The sequence below is a fragment of the Castanea sativa genome, chromosome 10, assembly GCF_040712315.1.
Source record: "Castanea sativa cultivar Marrone di Chiusa Pesio chromosome 10, ASM4071231v1".
Classification (NCBI taxonomy): domain Eukaryota; kingdom Viridiplantae; phylum Streptophyta; class Magnoliopsida; order Fagales; family Fagaceae; genus Castanea; species Castanea sativa.
Genome location: NC_134022.1, coordinates 5,675,095 through 5,694,784, shown reverse-complemented (window position 1 = coordinate 5,694,784; position 19,690 = coordinate 5,675,095). Strand labels below are relative to the sequence as shown.

Sequence of the window (19,690 nt, the reverse complement as noted above, 5' to 3'; positions counted from 1 at the left end):
TCTCTTTATTAAAATAATGCATTGTTCTCCTGCCTTGTATATGTCTCCAAAATTGCCAAATATTGCACCATGCATTCATATCAGATAACGCTTATGCAGTTATGCTCATATAAATACAACATTGGGCATTGGCCATAAGTAAACAATTTTGTGTACATATATACAGATTTTCCATTTGTGGTTTTAATTTTCTGTAGCATTCATATCAGGGATCATCCGTCAATGGAAAACAATTTGATAGAAATTTCTCAAGCTGTACATTTCAAATGGGAGAAGAATCCAGGACATGCAACTACCCAAAAAGTAGATTTCAAAAGGGGGAAGGATGCAGTAAATGCAACGTGTCCGCCGCCCCATGCTCATCCTGTATGCATCTTGAACAAGTGGCATCACTAATGGACACAAAGGCCGATGAATTTTCAGATGAAACCACATGTAAGGAAAAGGCAGCACTTGGGAGCTATATTAGTGATGCTGAACTGTTACCTCCTTCATCAAGTAGTGGATGCAACGGTGGACAGCACGCAAGCAGTGAGATGAGTAACGTTTTTAGTGCATGTTCGAGTCGTGATTCATTCTCTGAAAACATAGAAAGTAAAGCTGCTTTAAGGTCTATGGACGTTTCAGAAAACATTGAGATGCTTGTAAACCACAAATATGGTTTTTCTAAACCACAAATAGTTTATCCTCTAACATACTCAAATCATCTACAGAAGCAGAAAGAATTAGAGGGCCTTGGGGATAACATACCGCGCATCAGTAGATCAGACGACACAAAAACTAGTGCTGGTGACATGAAGAATTTATCGTGTACTTCAGCTTTAATTGATGGTTCTCCTGCAGATAGAAAGGCTATTAATGATCAATTTTCTTTTCTTTATCGGGGTAGTCTACATTTTGACAAAGTGACCACTAATCATCCTTGGAGGCCAAACAGAGAATCTTCACAAGCAGTAGCAGATTTTTCAAGCAGATCAAAGCAATCAGAAATTTCTTCCATAAGAGATGTCTTTGGCGGTGCTAGCTCGCTGAAGGTGTGTCTTTTAGATTCTTCATTAGTTGGCAAATCAATTTTTTCATTATAATGGATTTGAAATTTATGTGTTTATTTTCAGGGAGAGCCTTCTGATTGCTCTGAGGAACAGACGGAATCATCATTAAAAAAAGTGACAACATTCAGGGTTGGTGGTCAGATGCAGGATGTGCATATCCATGCCGGATCTGTGAAAGATGATTCTGAAATGAATAGTGGAAACCCAGTAATTGAAGCTGGATCATGTTCAGATCAAAAGGTCCAGGTTGGGAATTCTAGAGCGTTGATTGAGGAACCCCAGAAATGGGAGCATCCTTCGCAATCCCAGCTTGCTGGCTATAATGATAAATCAATTACATTGGAGTATGAAGTATGTAATATTTCCTTCTTGGTATAGTTTATAGCTATATACTGTTATGGCATTGAGTGGACTGCTTATCTACCTAATTGAGATACCATGAAATCTAATTCGAATTGTTTATTTATGGCCTGTTTGGCTGTTAAAACTCAAACGATTAAAAAGAAGTTTCCATGAACCTGAAAACTGTATCTTTATTCAGTTTTGCTGTTTCTTTCTGAGTTAGATGTGGTGTCTAAGACATTGTCAACACCCAACCTTACCACCACCCCCCCCCCCCCCCCAACCCAAAAAAATACACCAAAGAGAGAGAGAGAGAGAGAGAGAGAGTAGAATGTAACTGTACTGCTTGCAATGCTGCTTAATTGGTTAGTGGCTTTCATGTGGGTTCCTAAGGTTGCCTTTGTGGCACTGTGCCACAAACTTTAGTTGATCACCTATGAAGAGATATAGACACTGTCTTTTGTTCCATAACTTTCTTTAGAATGAAGGCATAATGAAGAAAATATAGAGGCTGTTTTCTGTTGTAAGACTTTCCTTAAACTGCACACTGGCATAAGATTGCTTAGATTGCAATGCAACACTAACATGGAAAATTACTATACTATCTTATATTCTGCAAGTTATCTGAATGTTAATAATTTCCAATTTTAATGTCATTAATATTTCAATAGCTCTTTGAAGGTAGTAAGGATTATAAGGTATGGTTAGTAATATAAGCATTAATTTTATAATATTTATAGCTATTGACAAATATATTGTTCAACATGTTAATTGTTAACTTTGTTATAATTATGATCTTTTTGATATCACTTTTTTTTTTTTTGAGATCACTTTATGATTAATGGTAATAGATGGAAAGCAGAATCACAAAGGTATGCATTTTTTAGGAGTTAGACTTGGCAATGTGGAAGTCATCTAAAACAGCCTTTTCATAGGTTATGAAAATCAAGTAATGCACTAGTAAGAGTAAAATTTGAGGTAGGACCAATGATTTAGTAGAAAATATTTCCCTATATAGAGATTTGCAAAGGTGAATTTGTGCGGCTGATATAATGAGCATGGCCATAAGATTATATTGAGTTAATTGGAGTTAATCATATAAGTAGTTGTAGAATATGATTGGTTTTAATTTCTTTTTTGGTATTATAAAATGTATTAAATTATTACTATTGTATTTTCTATATCACCTAACAGGACAAAAATTAGGTACAGTATCTTAGTATCTTACGCTCAATGGTACACTAACTTAGATACACTACATTAGGATCATCAATTATATTCAAAAACCTTATTGCATTGACCAATAAAACACAAACAGTATTATTATTTACAAGGATAATTAAATTCATTGCAACTCTCTTAAAAAAATAATAATTATAATGCAATTATATGTTGGGAACCTAATGTAACACACCTAAGATATTGTACCTAAGTTTTACCTCACCTAAAAATTCGTTGATTGTTTTTTACTGTTTGATGGAGGTTTTACAGTCTAGTATTATGTTTTAATAAACGAATTTCTAGGTGCTGTTTGGAATGAATAGCTTAAGTTAGCAATGTATTTAAGATCATTTTCATACCACTTCACAAATTTGAAAGACTTGTCCATTGATCAAATTTAGGTTATTTAGCTCTTTCAATGCTTTCACCGAGGCCATAGATCTAGAACAGGCCATCTTCCATGAGCATTTTTCCCATTAAATTCCATCTAGAGCGACAGCCTCCAGTCCATTCTCCACAACCACTGTGATGAACATGCCTTTTGTTCTTCCTCCTCTTTTGAAATACTTTACCTAATTTTAAATAGGTTGTACAGTCATCACTGTTTCCACCATTGCTATCAACTGCTGTGTTGGCTAGATGAAATTAGGTTACATGAAGCTCCCAATACACAAGGCTATATATTACTTTTTCTGGTCTAGGAGATTTGATTGAGAAGCAACTTTACCTGCAAATAGGAGATTTGATTGGTAAGCAACTTTACTTGCAAATTTTGGAAAGGTCGATTCCTGAACTTGCCTACAACACATCATGTTGGAGGAGAGCACTTGCTATTGCACCAAGATTTGACACTAATAAAATTAGTGTATATATAGTAGACTTAAATTGATACATGTGAACTTATTGGACATATCCAACATGTTGGTATCACACCAAATTTGATAGTGAAAGTTGGATATTCTTTGTTACATACAGAATTTGATAAAACCATCATTAACAAAATTATGACTTCTGGTACTGCACCATTAAATATATTGAAAAATTGTATACATATTTGCATGAATAAAATTAAAATTTTAAAATATTATATTTTGACTTGGTTTTGGATGAAGCCAAGCTATAGTTTTGACTTAAGTCAGACGTGCGCCTTTGCATGTAAATCTATATGTCTGTCTGCTTACTTGTCCATCATCATTTTTCTTCTTCATGGATGTAGGATCTCTGTAGTTCTTTTATTTATTGTCCATAAGAAAAACATTGACAGGCTAATTTCTTTTTGCAATTGAACAGGTGAGAGTTTGTGATATCTGTGGAGATGCAGGACGTGAGGAGTCGCTTGCTATTTGTAGCAAATGCATTTATGGGGCAGAGCACATGTAAATGACTAATCTTCTGAATCTTTGACTCTCTCTCACACACACACACACACACACACATATTTTTAATAAACTTTAAAAGAAAACTTCCTGCATGAGTGTTCCATCATTGTCTGCCCTTGGGAAGGTGACAAAATTGACCTTTTGTGTTATTCTGGTTTCTATCAAACAGCTATTGCATGTGTGTTTTGCTGGATAAAGTTCCTGAAGGCAATTGGTTGTGCGAAGAGTGCCTGCTTGAGGAAAAAATTGAAAAAAGAGATCAACATAAAGATCACAAAGCAGCTGGAACATCAAAAGCATCATTCATGCATAAAAGTATGGAAAGCTCTGGAAATTTTAGCACTTTCAGATGTAAGGATGGTTTAAAATTGAATGTAAAAAAATCAGGTGTCAAGGAAAACCAAACAAAGAAAGTAAATTCTTCTTCTCTCTTCTCTGCTAAGAAACCTGCAAGCAATATAGAAGCTGTTACAGTGACAAACAGGACTCCTGAAACAAATGTTAAATTATCTGGAGCATCAAGAACCTTCAGAAGAGGTCTACTTCGTGGTGACTCTTCATTTAAGAACTCAGGTAAGTCGAAAATGAAGCCAGACCATCAAGTTAATTCTTTAGATAACCAATCTTCAAATTATATTCCTAAATATAACAAAGTTGGTTGTAGTGGGCTAAGTTAATTATGTGTTGACTTGTTCATTATAATGTTTGTTTGAGATTTAGTTTACTTAATCTAAAAATTTTGGCATTACAGGTTCTCTTTTTAAGTCAAAATCGTTCGACATTATGGACTCAAAAGTGAAAGGCCAACTCTCAAAAGACATTGATATCCAAAAGAAAAAAATTTCGATTAATACTGCTGCTGAGGATAAGAGAATGGAATGTTCCAGAATGATGAGAAAATCTATGTCATTTAGCTCAAATGCTACTGATGCAAAGGTTAAACCACTAGCTTCCAATTTTTCTCTTGTTGAGGATTTGAAGAAATTAAACCATGCAAAATGGAACTCAACTCAAGGGAAGTATACATCTTTGTTACAATCTAAAATTAGTTCACCAGTTGCTAATTCTGGTGTTTCTGCATCAATGAGTGGAAATGAAATTGTATCGCGTGGAGAAACTTTTTCATCAGGATCCAAATATCATGATATTGAGGCAGTTGAGTATCATGAACAATCAAACAATTCATTGAATGCATTTAGTCATCTTGCTAAAAAAGGCTTAAAATATCAAGATGAATTTGATGATGTGAGCCAGCATATTGAGCATTCCACAGAAGCAGCATGTTCAATAAAAACACATAATTCAAATTCCACATTTCCTTCCAATGAAAGGCCTTATTTGAGAAACTTTACCTCATTTACAACAGTCATTCCTTCTCAAGTTTCTGCTGTTCCCCAGATTCATTGCATCTGGCAGTATGGTCTTTTGCTCTTTTCTGAAAGTTCATTGCTGTGTTTTTTTTTTTTTTTTTTATTATTATTATAAACTCAAAGTCACTTCTGTGGCTTGATAAAAATGTCTCATGCAAAATTTTTTGACATTTCATGCAGAGGGGAATTTGAAATGCAGAGAAGTGAAAAACTTCCAAGTTCTTGTTATGGGATGCAAGCACACTTATCAACTTGTGCTTCACCTAAAGTTCTTGAAGTAGTTCTCAAGCTTCCTCAAAAAATTATATTGGAGGAAGTACCTCGCTTAAGCGCTTGGCCAACTCAGTTCTCTCAAAATCATGCCACAGAAGATAATATTGCACTCTACTTTTTTGCAAAAGACTTGGAAAGGTTTGTAATTTTGTATTGGCATTTGCTTTTGTGAATTAAAGTGCTCCCTCTCATGCTGACATTCAATCCATATTTCCAATTCTTCTATGCAGCTATGGAAGAAACTACAAGAGATTGCTTGAATGCATGATTAAGAATGACATGGCTCTCAAAGGAAATTTGGACAGAGTTGATCTATTAATATTTTCATCTAATTTTCTTCCTGAAAATTCTCAGCGTAAGTTGTACTTAGCTTAATTTGCTTCCATATAAATGATAAATGTTATATAGAGATCCACTTACACAATTTCATTCACATCTTTAAATTACATTGTTTGTCCTTGGCAGGTTGGAATAAATTGTTGTTTTTATGGGGTGTATTTCGAGTAAGAAGGCTTAGTTGTTTGCAAGACATACAGAATTCCCAAATGGTAATCACACACACTCACACATATATTACATTCAGTAAATGCCCAATATTTAAATGAAAACTTTTTTATTTCTTCTTCTGTTTAGTGACTTGGTTTATAGAAGTACTACTCGTCTACATTTTATATTTTTAGAATGCACTTGGTTGTTTTTGCTTAAAAAGGTAATTACTGAATTTGGGGAATTCATTGTATGTAGCATATAAGCTGTACATAATGCCAAGTGAAGTTTTGGTGCTTGATTGATTGGAATATATATGCTTCTTCAATTATCGATTTATCTATTTCTCATCTTGATTTGGTTTTAGCTTAAGTACCTCCAATTTTTTTTTATTACCAAAATGTCTATTAACTTTTATTCAAAGGCCAATATGTTATGTTATGTTCCTTACCGTAAAATCATGGCAAATATGCAATTTATTTTGCTCTTCCGGTTTTAAATAATATTGCAACATGCTGATTACCTTAGAATATCAGTATAGTACTGATGAAGTTTTTTCTTCTGGCAGAGACAAGAAAGAGATACTAGGAGGCAGGATTTGAATCTCAAACCATGTTTTAAATAAAGTAGTGAACATATTGTGGACCAAGAACGCGAATTCAAGAGGATGAAGAGTAGTTTGAGTGTGGTGTGTGAACATGGTGGTTCTAGAGGCACAAAGAATTCTGCAGATAGATTTCCATTTGGTATAAATGGTGTCGGTCCAACTACCTTTTCCGGGGAGAATTTCAGAAGGTGTGGGGAACATGATGTCTAAATCTTCAACAGCGGGGCAAGTACCCGAAAACAAATTAAAGAAACAGGGAGTCATGCCTTCCTTTCTTGGTAAAATGGACAGTAAAATTAACCAGGAGAAGCATTCTGAGCCACAGACAAACGAAAACGATAAAGATGGTGATGAAGACCCTCTATCACTTTCTCTCTCGCTTGCGTTTCCTTTCTCCAATGAAGTCTAGTTGCCATGAACAAATTGCAGTCCCTTTTTCTGTGGCCTCTCAAACTCTTAGATTTTTAGTATGATGCATTGTAAATAGTTAGTGGATCTTTTGAAAAACCAGTTTTCTATCGGTTTATGAAAAACCAGGATCATAATTACGATCCTAATGCTGCTTTACTAAAAACCAGTTTTCTATCCGTTTAAAAATTCAGGAGAAGTTGTGTATGATCGATCTCTAGTTTCTTTTGTTGTTTTCCGTTTGGCTGTTTGATTCTTGCTTCAGATTTGTCAGAAAATCAACAGCGCTCCTTTTTCTTTTTTCCTTCTCTTTTTGTCGAATATCTATCAAGATCTCATTAACTAAGAAAACATAACTAGGAGATTCCAGTAAAAAAAAAAAAATTGCTGGACTGCATAAGGCTTTTAGAGGGGTCATTTCAAAGCTGATGGGGGGGTACATAAGTCTCTCAAACAAGTGATTAGATTCCAGGAATGTCCCGCAAAAATGACATCAGATCCAAGGATTCTTCTCTTCAGAGATTGCAAGAAACATAGCTTTTACTTCAGCCCACAAAAGCTTCCCCAGGAGTTTTTAACTTTGACCGCACACCAAGTATAGAAATACAATCAATACAAACTGCAGCACCTGAAATTAAACTTCAAGTCTTCAACCAACCCTGTGGGAGAAAGGTTCAATGAACAGGTTTACGAGAAATTGGAACCAAGGAAGACCAAGCATATTTGTGTGGAGCAGGAAAAACCCTGTTGATGGAGAGGACCAGCTTACAAGGATTCATTCATTGTCAAAAACTAGATTGTAGCATCCATATTTGGTCCCGTAGAATAGTCACAAATAAAAGTAAGTTTCTGAGTGACCACAAAATTATTAGGTATAAGTTCACACTAGTAGCTTGATTTGACATAATAAAAATATGTGCTCCACTGATTCTGGACTAAAAGAACAGAAATGGCGAGAGACCACCTCTGCAAACTATAAACTTGCTATTCAACATAATCCTGCGTATTTTAACAAAACCATACTTTTAGTAAAGTCAATACAAAATCAAAAAATGAAAACAAAATAGAGAATGAAAATCAATAAACAAAAAACAACACTGGAATCCAAAAATTCAAATCTCGGGGTAAATAACCCAGGAAAAAAAAAACCGTAAAGTTAAACTAAATATTTCTAACCAATCCTTGTTTCATTTACCAAAGGAAATTACTATGTGAAACACACCCAAGTCCAACACACATAAAATAACATTTAGAAAATAAATACAATTAAAAAAGAAAAGAAAAGAAAAGACCTTAGATCTCTATCTCAAAACACATCATCCAAGGTTTACAGATTGCAGAGAAATTATTCAAAACCACCAAAAAGGAATATGCTAAAAGCAAGGCCCTCAGATCTCATAGCTTAAAACAGATCATCTCCGATTAATGCCACTGGCTTCACCATAGGCCTTTTCACACCACCAAATAGTAAACAAAAATACATGCACACGCGCACACACACACACAAACACACAGTCCATTTGGTGGCGCAAAAAGTGCAACCATGGATGAAAACAACGCAATCGTTCAATACTTCTGAGTTGTACATCATCGGGCAAAATGGATGGTGAGTGATATCATACTTAATGATAAACCTACAGCACCATGTCCAAGGCTACTTCACAAACCTAAGATCAACTGAAAGTACTCAAGGAGTAGCAGCTATGCAAACATACAAATTGTAACCATAACTATTACTACATACTTAGCAATCATAATCTGAAATTTTATATAAAACAAGTGTAAGGGAATAAAATAAAGTAAGACTGAAAGATATAATATATAACACTTCTGGAACCGAAACTTGTAAAAGAAAATGCTTCAAGGGAAAAAAATTAACTAAGCTTCAGCCCTCAGATCTCATAGCTAAAATGATTCACCGACGGTGAAACTTATGGTTCTCTTTAAAAGCCATTCAACATCTTTTATGGCAATAAGAATACCAACCACTACCACCTCTACCAAAACCAACAAACAAAAAATAATAATAATAATAATAATAAGAAGAAGAAGAAGAAGAAGAAGAAGAAGAAGCAGCAGCAGCAGCGTATTGATGATGGTGAGTGTGGCAGTAGAGATGGAGGCTAAAAATGAGAAAACAAAAGCACCGCTCAACAGGACTATCTTCATCATTGGGCAGATGTAAATACTGTAAAGCTCAAAGACTTCAATCATACAGAAGGCATAACTTAGACAAAGCAACATCATTTTTAAAAAAAAAAAAAAAAATCTCTCCACAATTTAAGTATGTTAGTCAAAGACAGAAGATCATCTATATCCCGAATACCAACAATCAAAACATGATACAGCAATTGTTTCAGGAAGATCCAGATATAGAGCTTTCTAGATCTAACTCCATCTAAAGAAGCAATATACCTCTCACAGCCCGGTGCATAAACCATTCAGCAAAAATATTCAGTCACATATGTAATAAATAAAAGCTATATAATATACAGTAAAAGAGGCAATTGAGACCATAACCTTGCCAAAGACCCTAATCAGTGCTTTTGGATCAGAAACATCCAACCAACTGCACATGCATGGGTCAAATTGAGTAATCAAGACAACTGCTTCCGTTTGAAACAAGAATTTATGCAACAAAAAATTCAAAAAGACAAAAATACACCAATTTAAAGGAGGAAAAAGGTTGGTTACGGGGAAGAAGCTGCTGCAGCCCTCAGATCGTGTATTCAAGAGCAGTGAAGCTTATGATTTTCATTTAGAGCCTTCCCACATTTTGAAACAAGAAAAATAAAAACAACAATAATAACCATCATCATCATCACCACCACCACCACCACCACAACCACCAGCCAACAGCCAGCAGCAACTAGTAGTCTAGAACACATGCTGGTGGGCTCACTGGATGCACCAATGGGGGTTCAAAATGAAAATCAAAATAACTGTCACAATGCAATTTAAATTCATCATTGGGCAGATGAAAAAGTCTTCAATTCTCTTTCAATGCTATTTTGGGTTAAAGAAATCAAATAAGTGAAGAAAAAAACAGTAGTCTAAAAATATCTTGCAAACTAGTAGAAATAGAAAAGGAATCAGGAATTACCAACTATAACCATAGCCAAGCAAGGGCCACATACATTTTAGAAAAGGAACCAAAATGCATAAAATTAATGTTTATCTTAAGGCATGTGTGACCAAAATTTATAGTCAATTATTTGTTTACTATTATAAGATTCCACAGTTTAAAAGAAACAACAATAAGCAAGCAAATATGAAAGAATTTCACTATTTAAAAAAATATATTATGACCCAACATTACATAGAATAATTCAAAGAACAAGACATCTTGCAAATTTTACAATATGCTCAACTATATATACATATAAAAAATTATGGAGTATCAGAAACAGCTTTCTAGGCTGCATTTCCATCAATAATGCAGTGATAAATTAAAACTGCTCAGAGCCCAAATCAAAACACATAATATAATATAATAAATGCATGTAAAGGAGAATAAAGAAAAGCCCTCAGATCTCATAGCTTTGAAATGATCATCCACAGTTTTTTAAGGCAATGGGCATTCATCAAAAGCCTTTACAAACCACCACCAGATAAAAACAATATAGTGTGTGTGTATATATATATATGTATGTATGTTAAATGAAGAGTAGATGGTGGTTGTGAAAGTGGTGGTGAGTAAAGGGCTGGTAATGAATTAAAAACCATGCCAAACTGCTCAATTAAATTTTGATTTGTACATCATTGGGCAAAATGAAGGACTGTTCGACCAAACAATAATTAAAACAAAGACACAGAGGAAAGCATTGTGAAAACTGAAGAGAGAAGCTAAAATTACTGTTCCATTTGTGGACAGTCAAGATGGTCCCTAGAATTTATAGTGGACAATTTTACCCAAAAAGAAACCTACCTTTCTGAAAATGGGTTTTGTTTGAAGATTTAGGTGTTCCTTGGTCTCTTACAAAATAAGAAAGCCCACTAAAATTGAGTTCACGTGGACCTTCCTATTTTCCAAAATAGGTTGCTAAGGCCCACTCAAGTTGTTTTTTATGCATAGGCAAAAACTAAACAAAAACACACGGGCCAATCCATAATACGAGCCAAAACAAATAACCTATTCAACAATTTCATGGTATTTAGTACAAATTACAATCATGGAAATGAAAAAAAAAAAAAAATCACAACTTTACAACAAAACAAGGCCCAGATAAAAAAGCCCATAAATCCCACAGAAAAGGGATAATTTTCCTTCGTTTTCCTAGCAACCAAACATAAATTATTAAAAAAAAAATGAGAGAGAACTTAAAATCTCAAGAGGCAAAACAAGAGAGGAATGGGTGTGGATTTAGGATATTTATCACCAAAGACAAAAGATCATCTATATCCCAAATACCAACAATCAAAACATGATACCGCAATTGTTTCAGGTACGTTCAGATATAGAGTTTTCTAGGTCTGACTCCATCTAAAGAAGCAATAGATCTCTCAGAGCCCAGTGCATAAACCTTTCAGCACATAATTAAATCTTAACAGCTAATGGAAACTACAGTAATATACAATATTTTCACCTTCAGCCAAAATATTCAGTCACATATGTCATAAATAAAAGCAAATAATATACAGTAAAAGAGGCAATTGATACCATAAGTCCATAACCTTTCGAAAGGCCCTAATCAGTGCTTTTGGATCTGAAACATCCCACCAACTGCACATGCATGGGTCAAATTGAGTAATCAAGACAATTGCTTCCTTTTGGAACAAGAATTTATGCAACAAAAACGGATACAACTTAACAGTCTCTGACATTAGACCAGGTCTAGATACAGTTGACCCTCATAAACATGTATGCTCTCTATGAAAGAGCTCAGATCTCATAGCTCTGACAAAATCATCTATGGAATGCAAATGCCAATCATCAAAAGACTCTGCACACCACCAAGGATACACAAATACATACCCTCATACACACACAACCACATAACAGCGAAGACAGGGTGGTGGTGCACAAAGGCTATCGATAAATTGAAACCATGCAACCGATGAATATAGTTCAGAAATCCATCATAGTGCAGTATAGAAATGTAGCATGCCAAAAACTGACGAAAATAAAAGGATAGTATAGTCAAACCATCCAAATAACTAGTTTAGGAAATCAAAATTATTAAGTTGCAAATAAAGTAAAACAAACTGACAGGAATCAAGCATTAAAGGGAAAAACGAAAATATATATACTTGTTTAACTCAACACATTAAGATAATTTGGTAACAATACAATGAAAAGAAAACATAATTCAAACATTTTGTTAATGAAAAATCCAAGGCTACTACAAATCTGCAATCAAGTAAATACGGTCTAAAAAATTAAATTCACATTGCCTAATGTAAATTAACATTTAACCTGTACATGAAAGAATCAGGAAATGGAGATGCATAATCATATGGTCCACTTAAAGTCTGACAAATAATATTTCCCAAGTTTATAGAATATATAAGGATATGAGAGCCAGAGACAAAATTCACATGGAGACTTATTAAAGAATCTTGACTAAAACTTATGAGTTAGAAAACCCACTGAACAAAGATACACTTAACATAGAACCTTGTCAAAATAAAAGCCCATTGAACAAAGATAATATGACCATGCCTAAGACTCCTATTAACCATCAGAGACCTCAATGCGAAACACAAGTTTAAACTTTTAATGCTAAATGGAGTAAATAAGAAATTTAAAAAGACAAAAATACACCAATTTTAAGGAGGAAAAAAAGTTGGTTACAGGGGAAGAAGCTGCTGCAGCCCTCAGATCATGTATGCGCGAACAGTGAAGCTTATGATTTTCATTAAGAGCCTTCCCACATTTCAAAACAAAAACAAAAACAAAAACAACAACATCAACAACCACCACCACCACCACCACAACCAACAGCCAACAGCCAACAGCCACTAGTAGCCAAGAACACATGCCGGTGGGCTCACTGGATGCGTTGATGGGGGTTCAAAATGAAAATCAAAATAACTGTCACAGAGCAATTTGAATTCATCATTGGGCGGATGAAACAGCTTTAATGCCTCTTTCAATGTAATTAAGGATTAAAGAAATCAAATAAGTGACCTCATCAATTGAAGAATACTAGGAAAAAAAAAAGGTAGTCTAAAATATCTAGCAAAATAGTAGAAATTGAAAAGGAATCAGAAATTACCTACTATAACCATAGCCAAGCAAGAGCCACATGCATTTTAGAAAAGGAACCAAAATGCCTAAAATTAATGTCAATCTTAAGACAGGTGTGTGACTGTGACTAGTGTTTATTGTCAAAATTCTTAGTTTACTATTATAACATGCCACAGTCACAGTTAAAAGAAACAACAATAAGCAAGCAAGTATGAAACAATTTCACCATTTGAAAAAAAAAAATTTAATTGGAACATGACTAGTAAACAAAAGCACCACTTACAACCAAAAGGAATTAAAGAACAAGGGAGTAACAAAAATGTTACAAACTTATAACTTAGAATTGATTGAGTGCAATAGTGTACTTCTAATCACCATCTAGCAGTTCAAGAATTCAAACATTAGATTTCTAATAAAACAGGATAAGGGTACTACTGAGATAAATCCCCCATATCTCATAATAATGATGATGACATCAGAGAAAACATAGTAAAGGCTGATGAAGAAAATCAATTGAGTTTTTTTTATCATTGGACAAATACAGATAGAGATAAATTACTTGGGTACATTTACTTGGGTACATGCGGGCATTTTCAAAGCACCAAATTTTGATCCAACAAACATACAATAATAAAATATTATGGAGTATCAGAAACAGCTTTCTAAGGTATATTTCCATCAATAAATAAAAACTGCTCAGAGCCCAGTGCATTTATCATCATTCACAACAAAAACAAAAACCCAGATTCAAGAAATGCATGTAAATGAAAAAAAAAAGCCCTCAGATCTCATAGCTTTGAATGATCATCCACGGTTGTTTTTTTTTAAGGCAATGGGCATTCATCAAAAGCCTTTACAAACCACCACCGAAGAAAATAAAATTTGTGTGTATATATATATATATATATGATAAAAGAAGAGTAGAAGGTGGTTGTGGTTGTGGTGGTAGTGAAAGTTGGTGTTGAGTAAAGAGCTGATAATGAATTGAAAAACCATGCCTAACCGCTCAATAAAATTTTGGTGTACATCATTGGGCAAAAAATTAAGGACTATTCTACCAAACAATAATTATAACACAGAGACACACAGAGGAAATGAAAGCAAGGTGAAGACTGAAGAGAGAAGCTAGAATTAGGGTTCCATTCCTGGATTTTATAGTGGATAATTTTACCCCAAAAAAAAAAAAAAAAAAAACCCTTGCTTTCCCGATTAGGCTTTGCTTGAAGATTTGGGCCTTCCTTGGTCAGTTACAAAATCAGAAAGCCCACTAATATTGTGTTCACGTGGGCTGGGTCTCAAACCATCTCAAGGCAATCATTGTGGGCTTGTGGCACCAGCATTTGTATTATCACTTCTAAGTTCCTGAATAATTTGGTGGTTATAGTTAATTTGGCACTTATATTTTTGTAATAGTTAATTTATTCAATGTTATTTTCAACTTATCGTGAATTAGGTCTCTAGATATTGAGTTCATAATCAATTTTCAACTTACAGTTAATTTGGTCATTATATTTTTATGAGATATGCTACGTCCACAATATTTTTACAACAAATTATAGGTGATTAGTTGTTATTGGTTCAAATTTGAACCTAATATTAAGATTACATTTTTTCTCCAATAATAACAACCAGTAACAACCTGCCACTTAGGATTTGTTGTAAAAATGTTGTAGAAATATTGTGGACATATCATTTTTCTATTTTTATTATTACTAGTGTGTAGCCTCATACATATGCACGGGTACAATTAAAAACTATCACAATTATATAGTTCAAATTATACATGCTATTAGCTTATACTTTTTTTAAATTATACATGTAAGTGCACAATTGTACTCAGACCTAAAAACAAGTATTGAGTTCAGGCCCAATGAGCCTTATACAATGAAATTTGTAGAGTATGGATTTGAAACCTAGGTTTGGGATGTTGGAAGTTCAATTAACATGCTAGAGTACCACAATCTATGCAAATGATAAACAAGTATGACAAAGAGATCTCCTCGAACGTAAGCCGAGAACGATTTGTATAAATATTCTCTTTCTATGCCAAAATTTACAATTCTTAGTTCTTTTTTTAGCTAAGGAGCCGGTTCCCCTCTCTTTCCTCTCTCGTCTCCTTATTTACTTCTTCTTTCTCACTAGTTCATCCACGTATCATACAAATCTTCCCCTTAGATACTTGTCTCATCCACCACCTTCTTGAAGTCTTCAACTAATAGCAGGAAGGCTGAATTCTACTGTTTAGAGGTCATTTCCCCATTAATACGGCCAAAGAGGTAGATGCAGGGCCTTTAATGTGGTGGTAGCAGTTTTTTCCTTAGATATTTCTCAAACGTTCTTGCTTCTAAAGGGTGCTTGGATCACCCTTTTACTCATCAGTTTCTCCAGAATTCTGCCTCTAACCCATTTAGTAAGTCCTAGGGTCATTGCCGGGCCTATCCGAGGAGGTACTCCTCCTCAGACCTCTACAGTGCAGATTAACTTGTGGGCCCTGGAGGCCCTGATCAAAACAAATTGGTACCAACCAATCAGGCCCAAAGCCTAAACGTTTATTCAAGAGCTTTTACCCCCCACAACACATTTCTAAAATATGTAAATGTTTCTCATTATCTGTTTATTAAGAGGATTCAGAAAGTTAGTTATTACTTTTTTTTATGTCAAAAATACTCCTAAATTAATTAACCAACAATTTAAAAATGGGGTTAAATTAGTAAATTGGCAAAAGAAAGTTAATTATTACTTTTTTTTTACTATAAAAAATACTCCAACCTAAAACTTAAAAATATGGTTAAAATAGTAAATTGACAAAAATAATAAATTCCTACTTCTACGTTGTGTCTATTATCTGTATATATTAAGAGGATTCAGAAAGTTAGTTATTGTTTTTTTTCTTTCTGTTAAAAATACCCCAAAATTAATTAACCAACAATTTAAAAATGGGGTTAAAATAGTAAACTGGCAAAAGAAAGTTAGTTATTATTATTTTTTTACTGTAAAAAATACTCCTATCTAAAACTTAAAAATGGGGTTAAAATAGTAAATTGACAAAAATAATAAATTCCTACTTCTACGTTGTGTCTATTATACTATTTAAGTGGCTATACCTGTTTGGACCGGATTTTTTTTTTGTTCCAAAATATCCCTACACCCCTAGGTTTAAGTAGAGACAGAACTAAACGATAGTTTGGTAAAAATACATGTCTAACTTGCACTAAAATATTGCCTACAAAATAAGAATACTTTTCCACTAACTCACTTCTTCAAAGTAATTATACATTTATTGTTTTTTTTTTAAATAGAAAAATGGATATGAATTATCAAATGTCTTACTCTAACGAACCCATGTTTTACTCTTAAAAACGGATTTTATTATGTCAAGTGTCAACAATGTTTTCCACTTTTCAATTACCAACCAAAATTTTTTTCCCCCTTTTTATAGCCAATTAAATTTATCATTTTTTATTGTTTTACTCCTACAAAATGATTTTAATTTTCCAGCCACGTTTTCCACTTATCCAATTACTAAATATTTTTTTTTCCCTCTTTCAACAAAACCTAGAAGTGTGATGAAAAATTATTTCATCAAAAATAATACTCACCACACTCTTAGGTTTTTTTTTTTTTTTTGTGATTGAAAAATTTAGTAATCCCAAATTATAATAAATGCTCTAAATTAATCCTTACCCAAAAAATAGAAGAGCTTCACGCACGTGCTTAGAGGCTAGTATATATGTGTGTGTGTATGTGTGTGTGTGTGTGTGTGTGATTTAAAATTTAATTGGTATTAGATTCTTAAGTTTTTGCACCCAATATTTCACTTGTTACAAAAATTAAAAACTTAAAATGGACACATGGCAAAAAATTGGACTTCAATTGAAATTTAATGTATAATCTAATTGGTTTTGAATTATTCCATTTTTATAATATAAAAAAAAAATAAAAAAAAAACCTTGCTTTCCCGAATAGGCTTTGTTTGAAGATTTGGGGGCAAAATTTGGGAAATAGTACAGGAAGGGAAAAATTTTAGGACGAAAGCATGCGTTCAAACTTAATTAGTAAGTTGGACTCTTTTTGGAAGTCGATTTTAGCAAACTCGACTTCCTACTAAAAATAGTTCTGACGTGGATTAAAAAAAGAGGAAAAAAGCCAGGTTGGAATTCTATAAAATCGAGTATACTATACTCGACTTCCGAAGTCGAGTATAGTGTACTCGACTTCCGAAGTCGAGTATAGTGTACTCGACTTCCGAAGTCGAGTATAGTGTACTCGACTTCTATTGTAGTTAATAAACAGTAGAAAGTAGTAAAACTACTAAAATCAAGTATACGATACTCGACTTCCCTTAAAAGTCGAGTACCCTGTACTCAACTTCCACTGCCGTTAAATTTTTTTTTTTTTGTCTTCTAATCTGAGTATCGTATACTCGATTTACCTAAGGTCTTCTCTCTACGCCGTTCTTCTCTCTCTCTCTCTCTCTCCGGCGTCTCTCTCTTTCTACGCCGTAACTGTCTCTCTTTCCGATGTCTCTCTCTTCCTACGCCGTCGTTTTCTCCATCCATCATCAACCAGCAAGTTTGTTTTCTCTCTCTCTCTCTCTCTCTCTAATGTGATTTGTTTCTCTTTATTTATTGGCTGAAATGGGTTTTGATTTGGTTTTTAGGTTTAGTGATTTGGAGATTTGGGTTTAGTTTTTATTTGTTCTTGTTATGCATCTGAATTGTCTAATTATTTCTTTTCTATGAGTTTAATTTGCCCAAATATAATCTGCCCAAATCATGATTTACCTATATAATCTGCCCAAATCATGATTGCTTTTCTATGAGTTTAATAGTATCTTAGTTAATTTGTGTAGATTGCTATCTAGAATGATTCAATTTTTGTAGCTTTCTCAAACAAACTAGAAGTTTTCAGACTTGTCAATTACTCAAAAAAAAAAAATATATAAAAATCAGAGACATAGAGAAACCTCACAAAGTCACAAGACTCACAACAACAACAACAGAAGCACCGACTTAAAACTTCGATACATACTTGTTTTTATTTTATTTGTTCTTGTTATGCCTCTGAATCTTCTAATTATTTCTTTCTCCCTCTTCCACCTATATAATCTGCCCAAATCATGATTACTTTTCTATGGGTTTAATAGTATCTTAGTTACTTTGTGTAGATAGTGCTCTTGAATGTTAGTTGTTTCTTATGTGCTAATGGTTGACTGAAATATGTTAGGACTAATTCAATTTTTGTGTTGGTGGGCAGACGAATGTGGTAGATCAAGCTAAGTCATTTGTATTGTTTCCCTTGATTAATATTGTTCTAGTAGAGCATAGCTCCTCTTTATCCATGTTATGCTTGAGCTTGACTTTTTTGATCTCCTTTTCTTGTTATGCCTTATGACACATAAACTTTTTGCAGCATGACGATAGATCCTGGACCTATTGATCGTAGTGTATTGACGGAACAAGTTAAACATCGATCTGAGTTACTGTGGAACCCTGGGGGACAGGTAATTGCATGAGTTTTATGTAACTATGCATTCATGTCACAACTCTAATTAGCCATAAATACTAAATATTTGCATAAGATCTTCATCTATTGTTATAATATTTGTAGGATCCTCTTGGCACACTGGATTGTCGAAGTCTCCATGAAGAATTGAGACTTCGAGATCCTATGGTAGATGATCGTGTCCTTGCCATTGTGAGGTTGCTTGGTCTAGAGGGTTTGCACTTGGTCCCATCCATACAACTTGACCATGCACTGATTACTTCATTTGTAGAGCGATGGCGCCCAGAGACCCATACATTCCACCTACCACATGGTGAGATGACGATCACATTGCAAGATGTGGAAGTTATCATGGGGTTGCCCATTGAGGGTGAGGCAATGGTTGGGCCTTCTAAAAGAATTTGGGAAGACGTGTGTGCTGAAATGCTTGGAATTCAAATTCCAAATGGCCCTCAAACTGTGCTAAAAGGTCAAAGGATTCTAATACCCGCACTTGTTGAAAGAATCAGACAACCACTGCCTCCGAATGCCAATGAGATTCAAGTTCATCAGTATGCTCGTTGTTATATACTAGCCCTACTAGGAGATATGGTTTTTGGTACGACTCTTCCCAATTCCCGTGTATGTTTGCAATAGCCTTTTGTTTCGCATCCCATATCTTGTAGTATGATATATCGTGGTTAAACCTTTCCTTCATCAGATTTTGGAGATCCTTTATTTTGCTGGTGTGATTGTCAAGTATATATTTATGCAGTTCTTTGGCAAGAAAATTCGAATCCATCATTCTACCATCTTTGTTCACCCCAACTGATGGACAAGTGTAAGGACCGCCAAATACTTTGACAGCCCATAATCCG

At 34.2% G+C, this 19,690-nt stretch overlaps 2 protein-coding genes, 1 long non-coding RNA gene and 2 other non-coding genes across 5 annotated transcripts; 2 read left to right on the top strand and 3 right to left on the bottom strand.

Moving 5' to 3' along the window:
• The first annotated feature begins 213 nt into the window (after positions 1–213).
• LOC142611921 (ASI1-immunoprecipitated protein 2-like) lies at positions 214–6,748 on the top strand. Its single transcript, XM_075784073.1, has 10 exons — positions 214–1,034; positions 1,116–1,403; positions 3,906–3,991; positions 4,164–4,309; positions 4,382–4,567; positions 4,746–5,409; positions 5,545–5,775; positions 5,868–5,992; positions 6,103–6,185; positions 6,692–6,748. Exons 1-10 carry the CDS (start codon positions 267–269, stop codon positions 6,746–6,748), a joined length of 2,634 nt encoding a protein of 877 aa, XP_075640188.1. The 5' UTR covers positions 214–266.
• Positions 6,749–7,404: 656 nt separating this feature from the next.
• LOC142613667 (uncharacterized) lies at positions 7,405–10,601 on the bottom strand. Its single transcript, XR_012840302.1, has 2 exons — positions 8,431–10,601; positions 7,405–8,137 (listed from the first exon to the last, which is right to left on the bottom strand). It is a non-coding gene; the product is annotated as an uncharacterized LOC142613667 (long non-coding RNA).
• Positions 10,536–10,627, bottom strand: LOC142614354 (small nucleolar RNA snoR118). Its single transcript, XR_012840429.1, has one exon. It is a non-coding gene; the product is annotated as a small nucleolar RNA snoR118 (small nucleolar RNA).
• Positions 10,628–13,973: 3,346 nt separating this feature from the next.
• LOC142614353 (small nucleolar RNA snoR118) lies at positions 13,974–14,054 on the bottom strand. Its single transcript, XR_012840428.1, has one exon. It is a non-coding gene; the product is annotated as a small nucleolar RNA snoR118 (small nucleolar RNA).
• Positions 14,055–18,741: 4,687 nt separating this feature from the next.
• On the top strand, positions 18,742–19,469 carry LOC142611920 (serine/threonine-protein phosphatase 7 long form homolog). Its single transcript, XM_075784072.1, has 2 exons — positions 18,742–18,831; positions 18,939–19,469. The coding sequence occupies exons 1-2, from the start codon at positions 18,742–18,744 to the stop codon at positions 19,467–19,469; spliced, it is 621 nt and encodes a 206-aa protein (XP_075640187.1).
• The last annotated feature ends 221 nt before the right edge of the window (positions 19,470–19,690 follow it).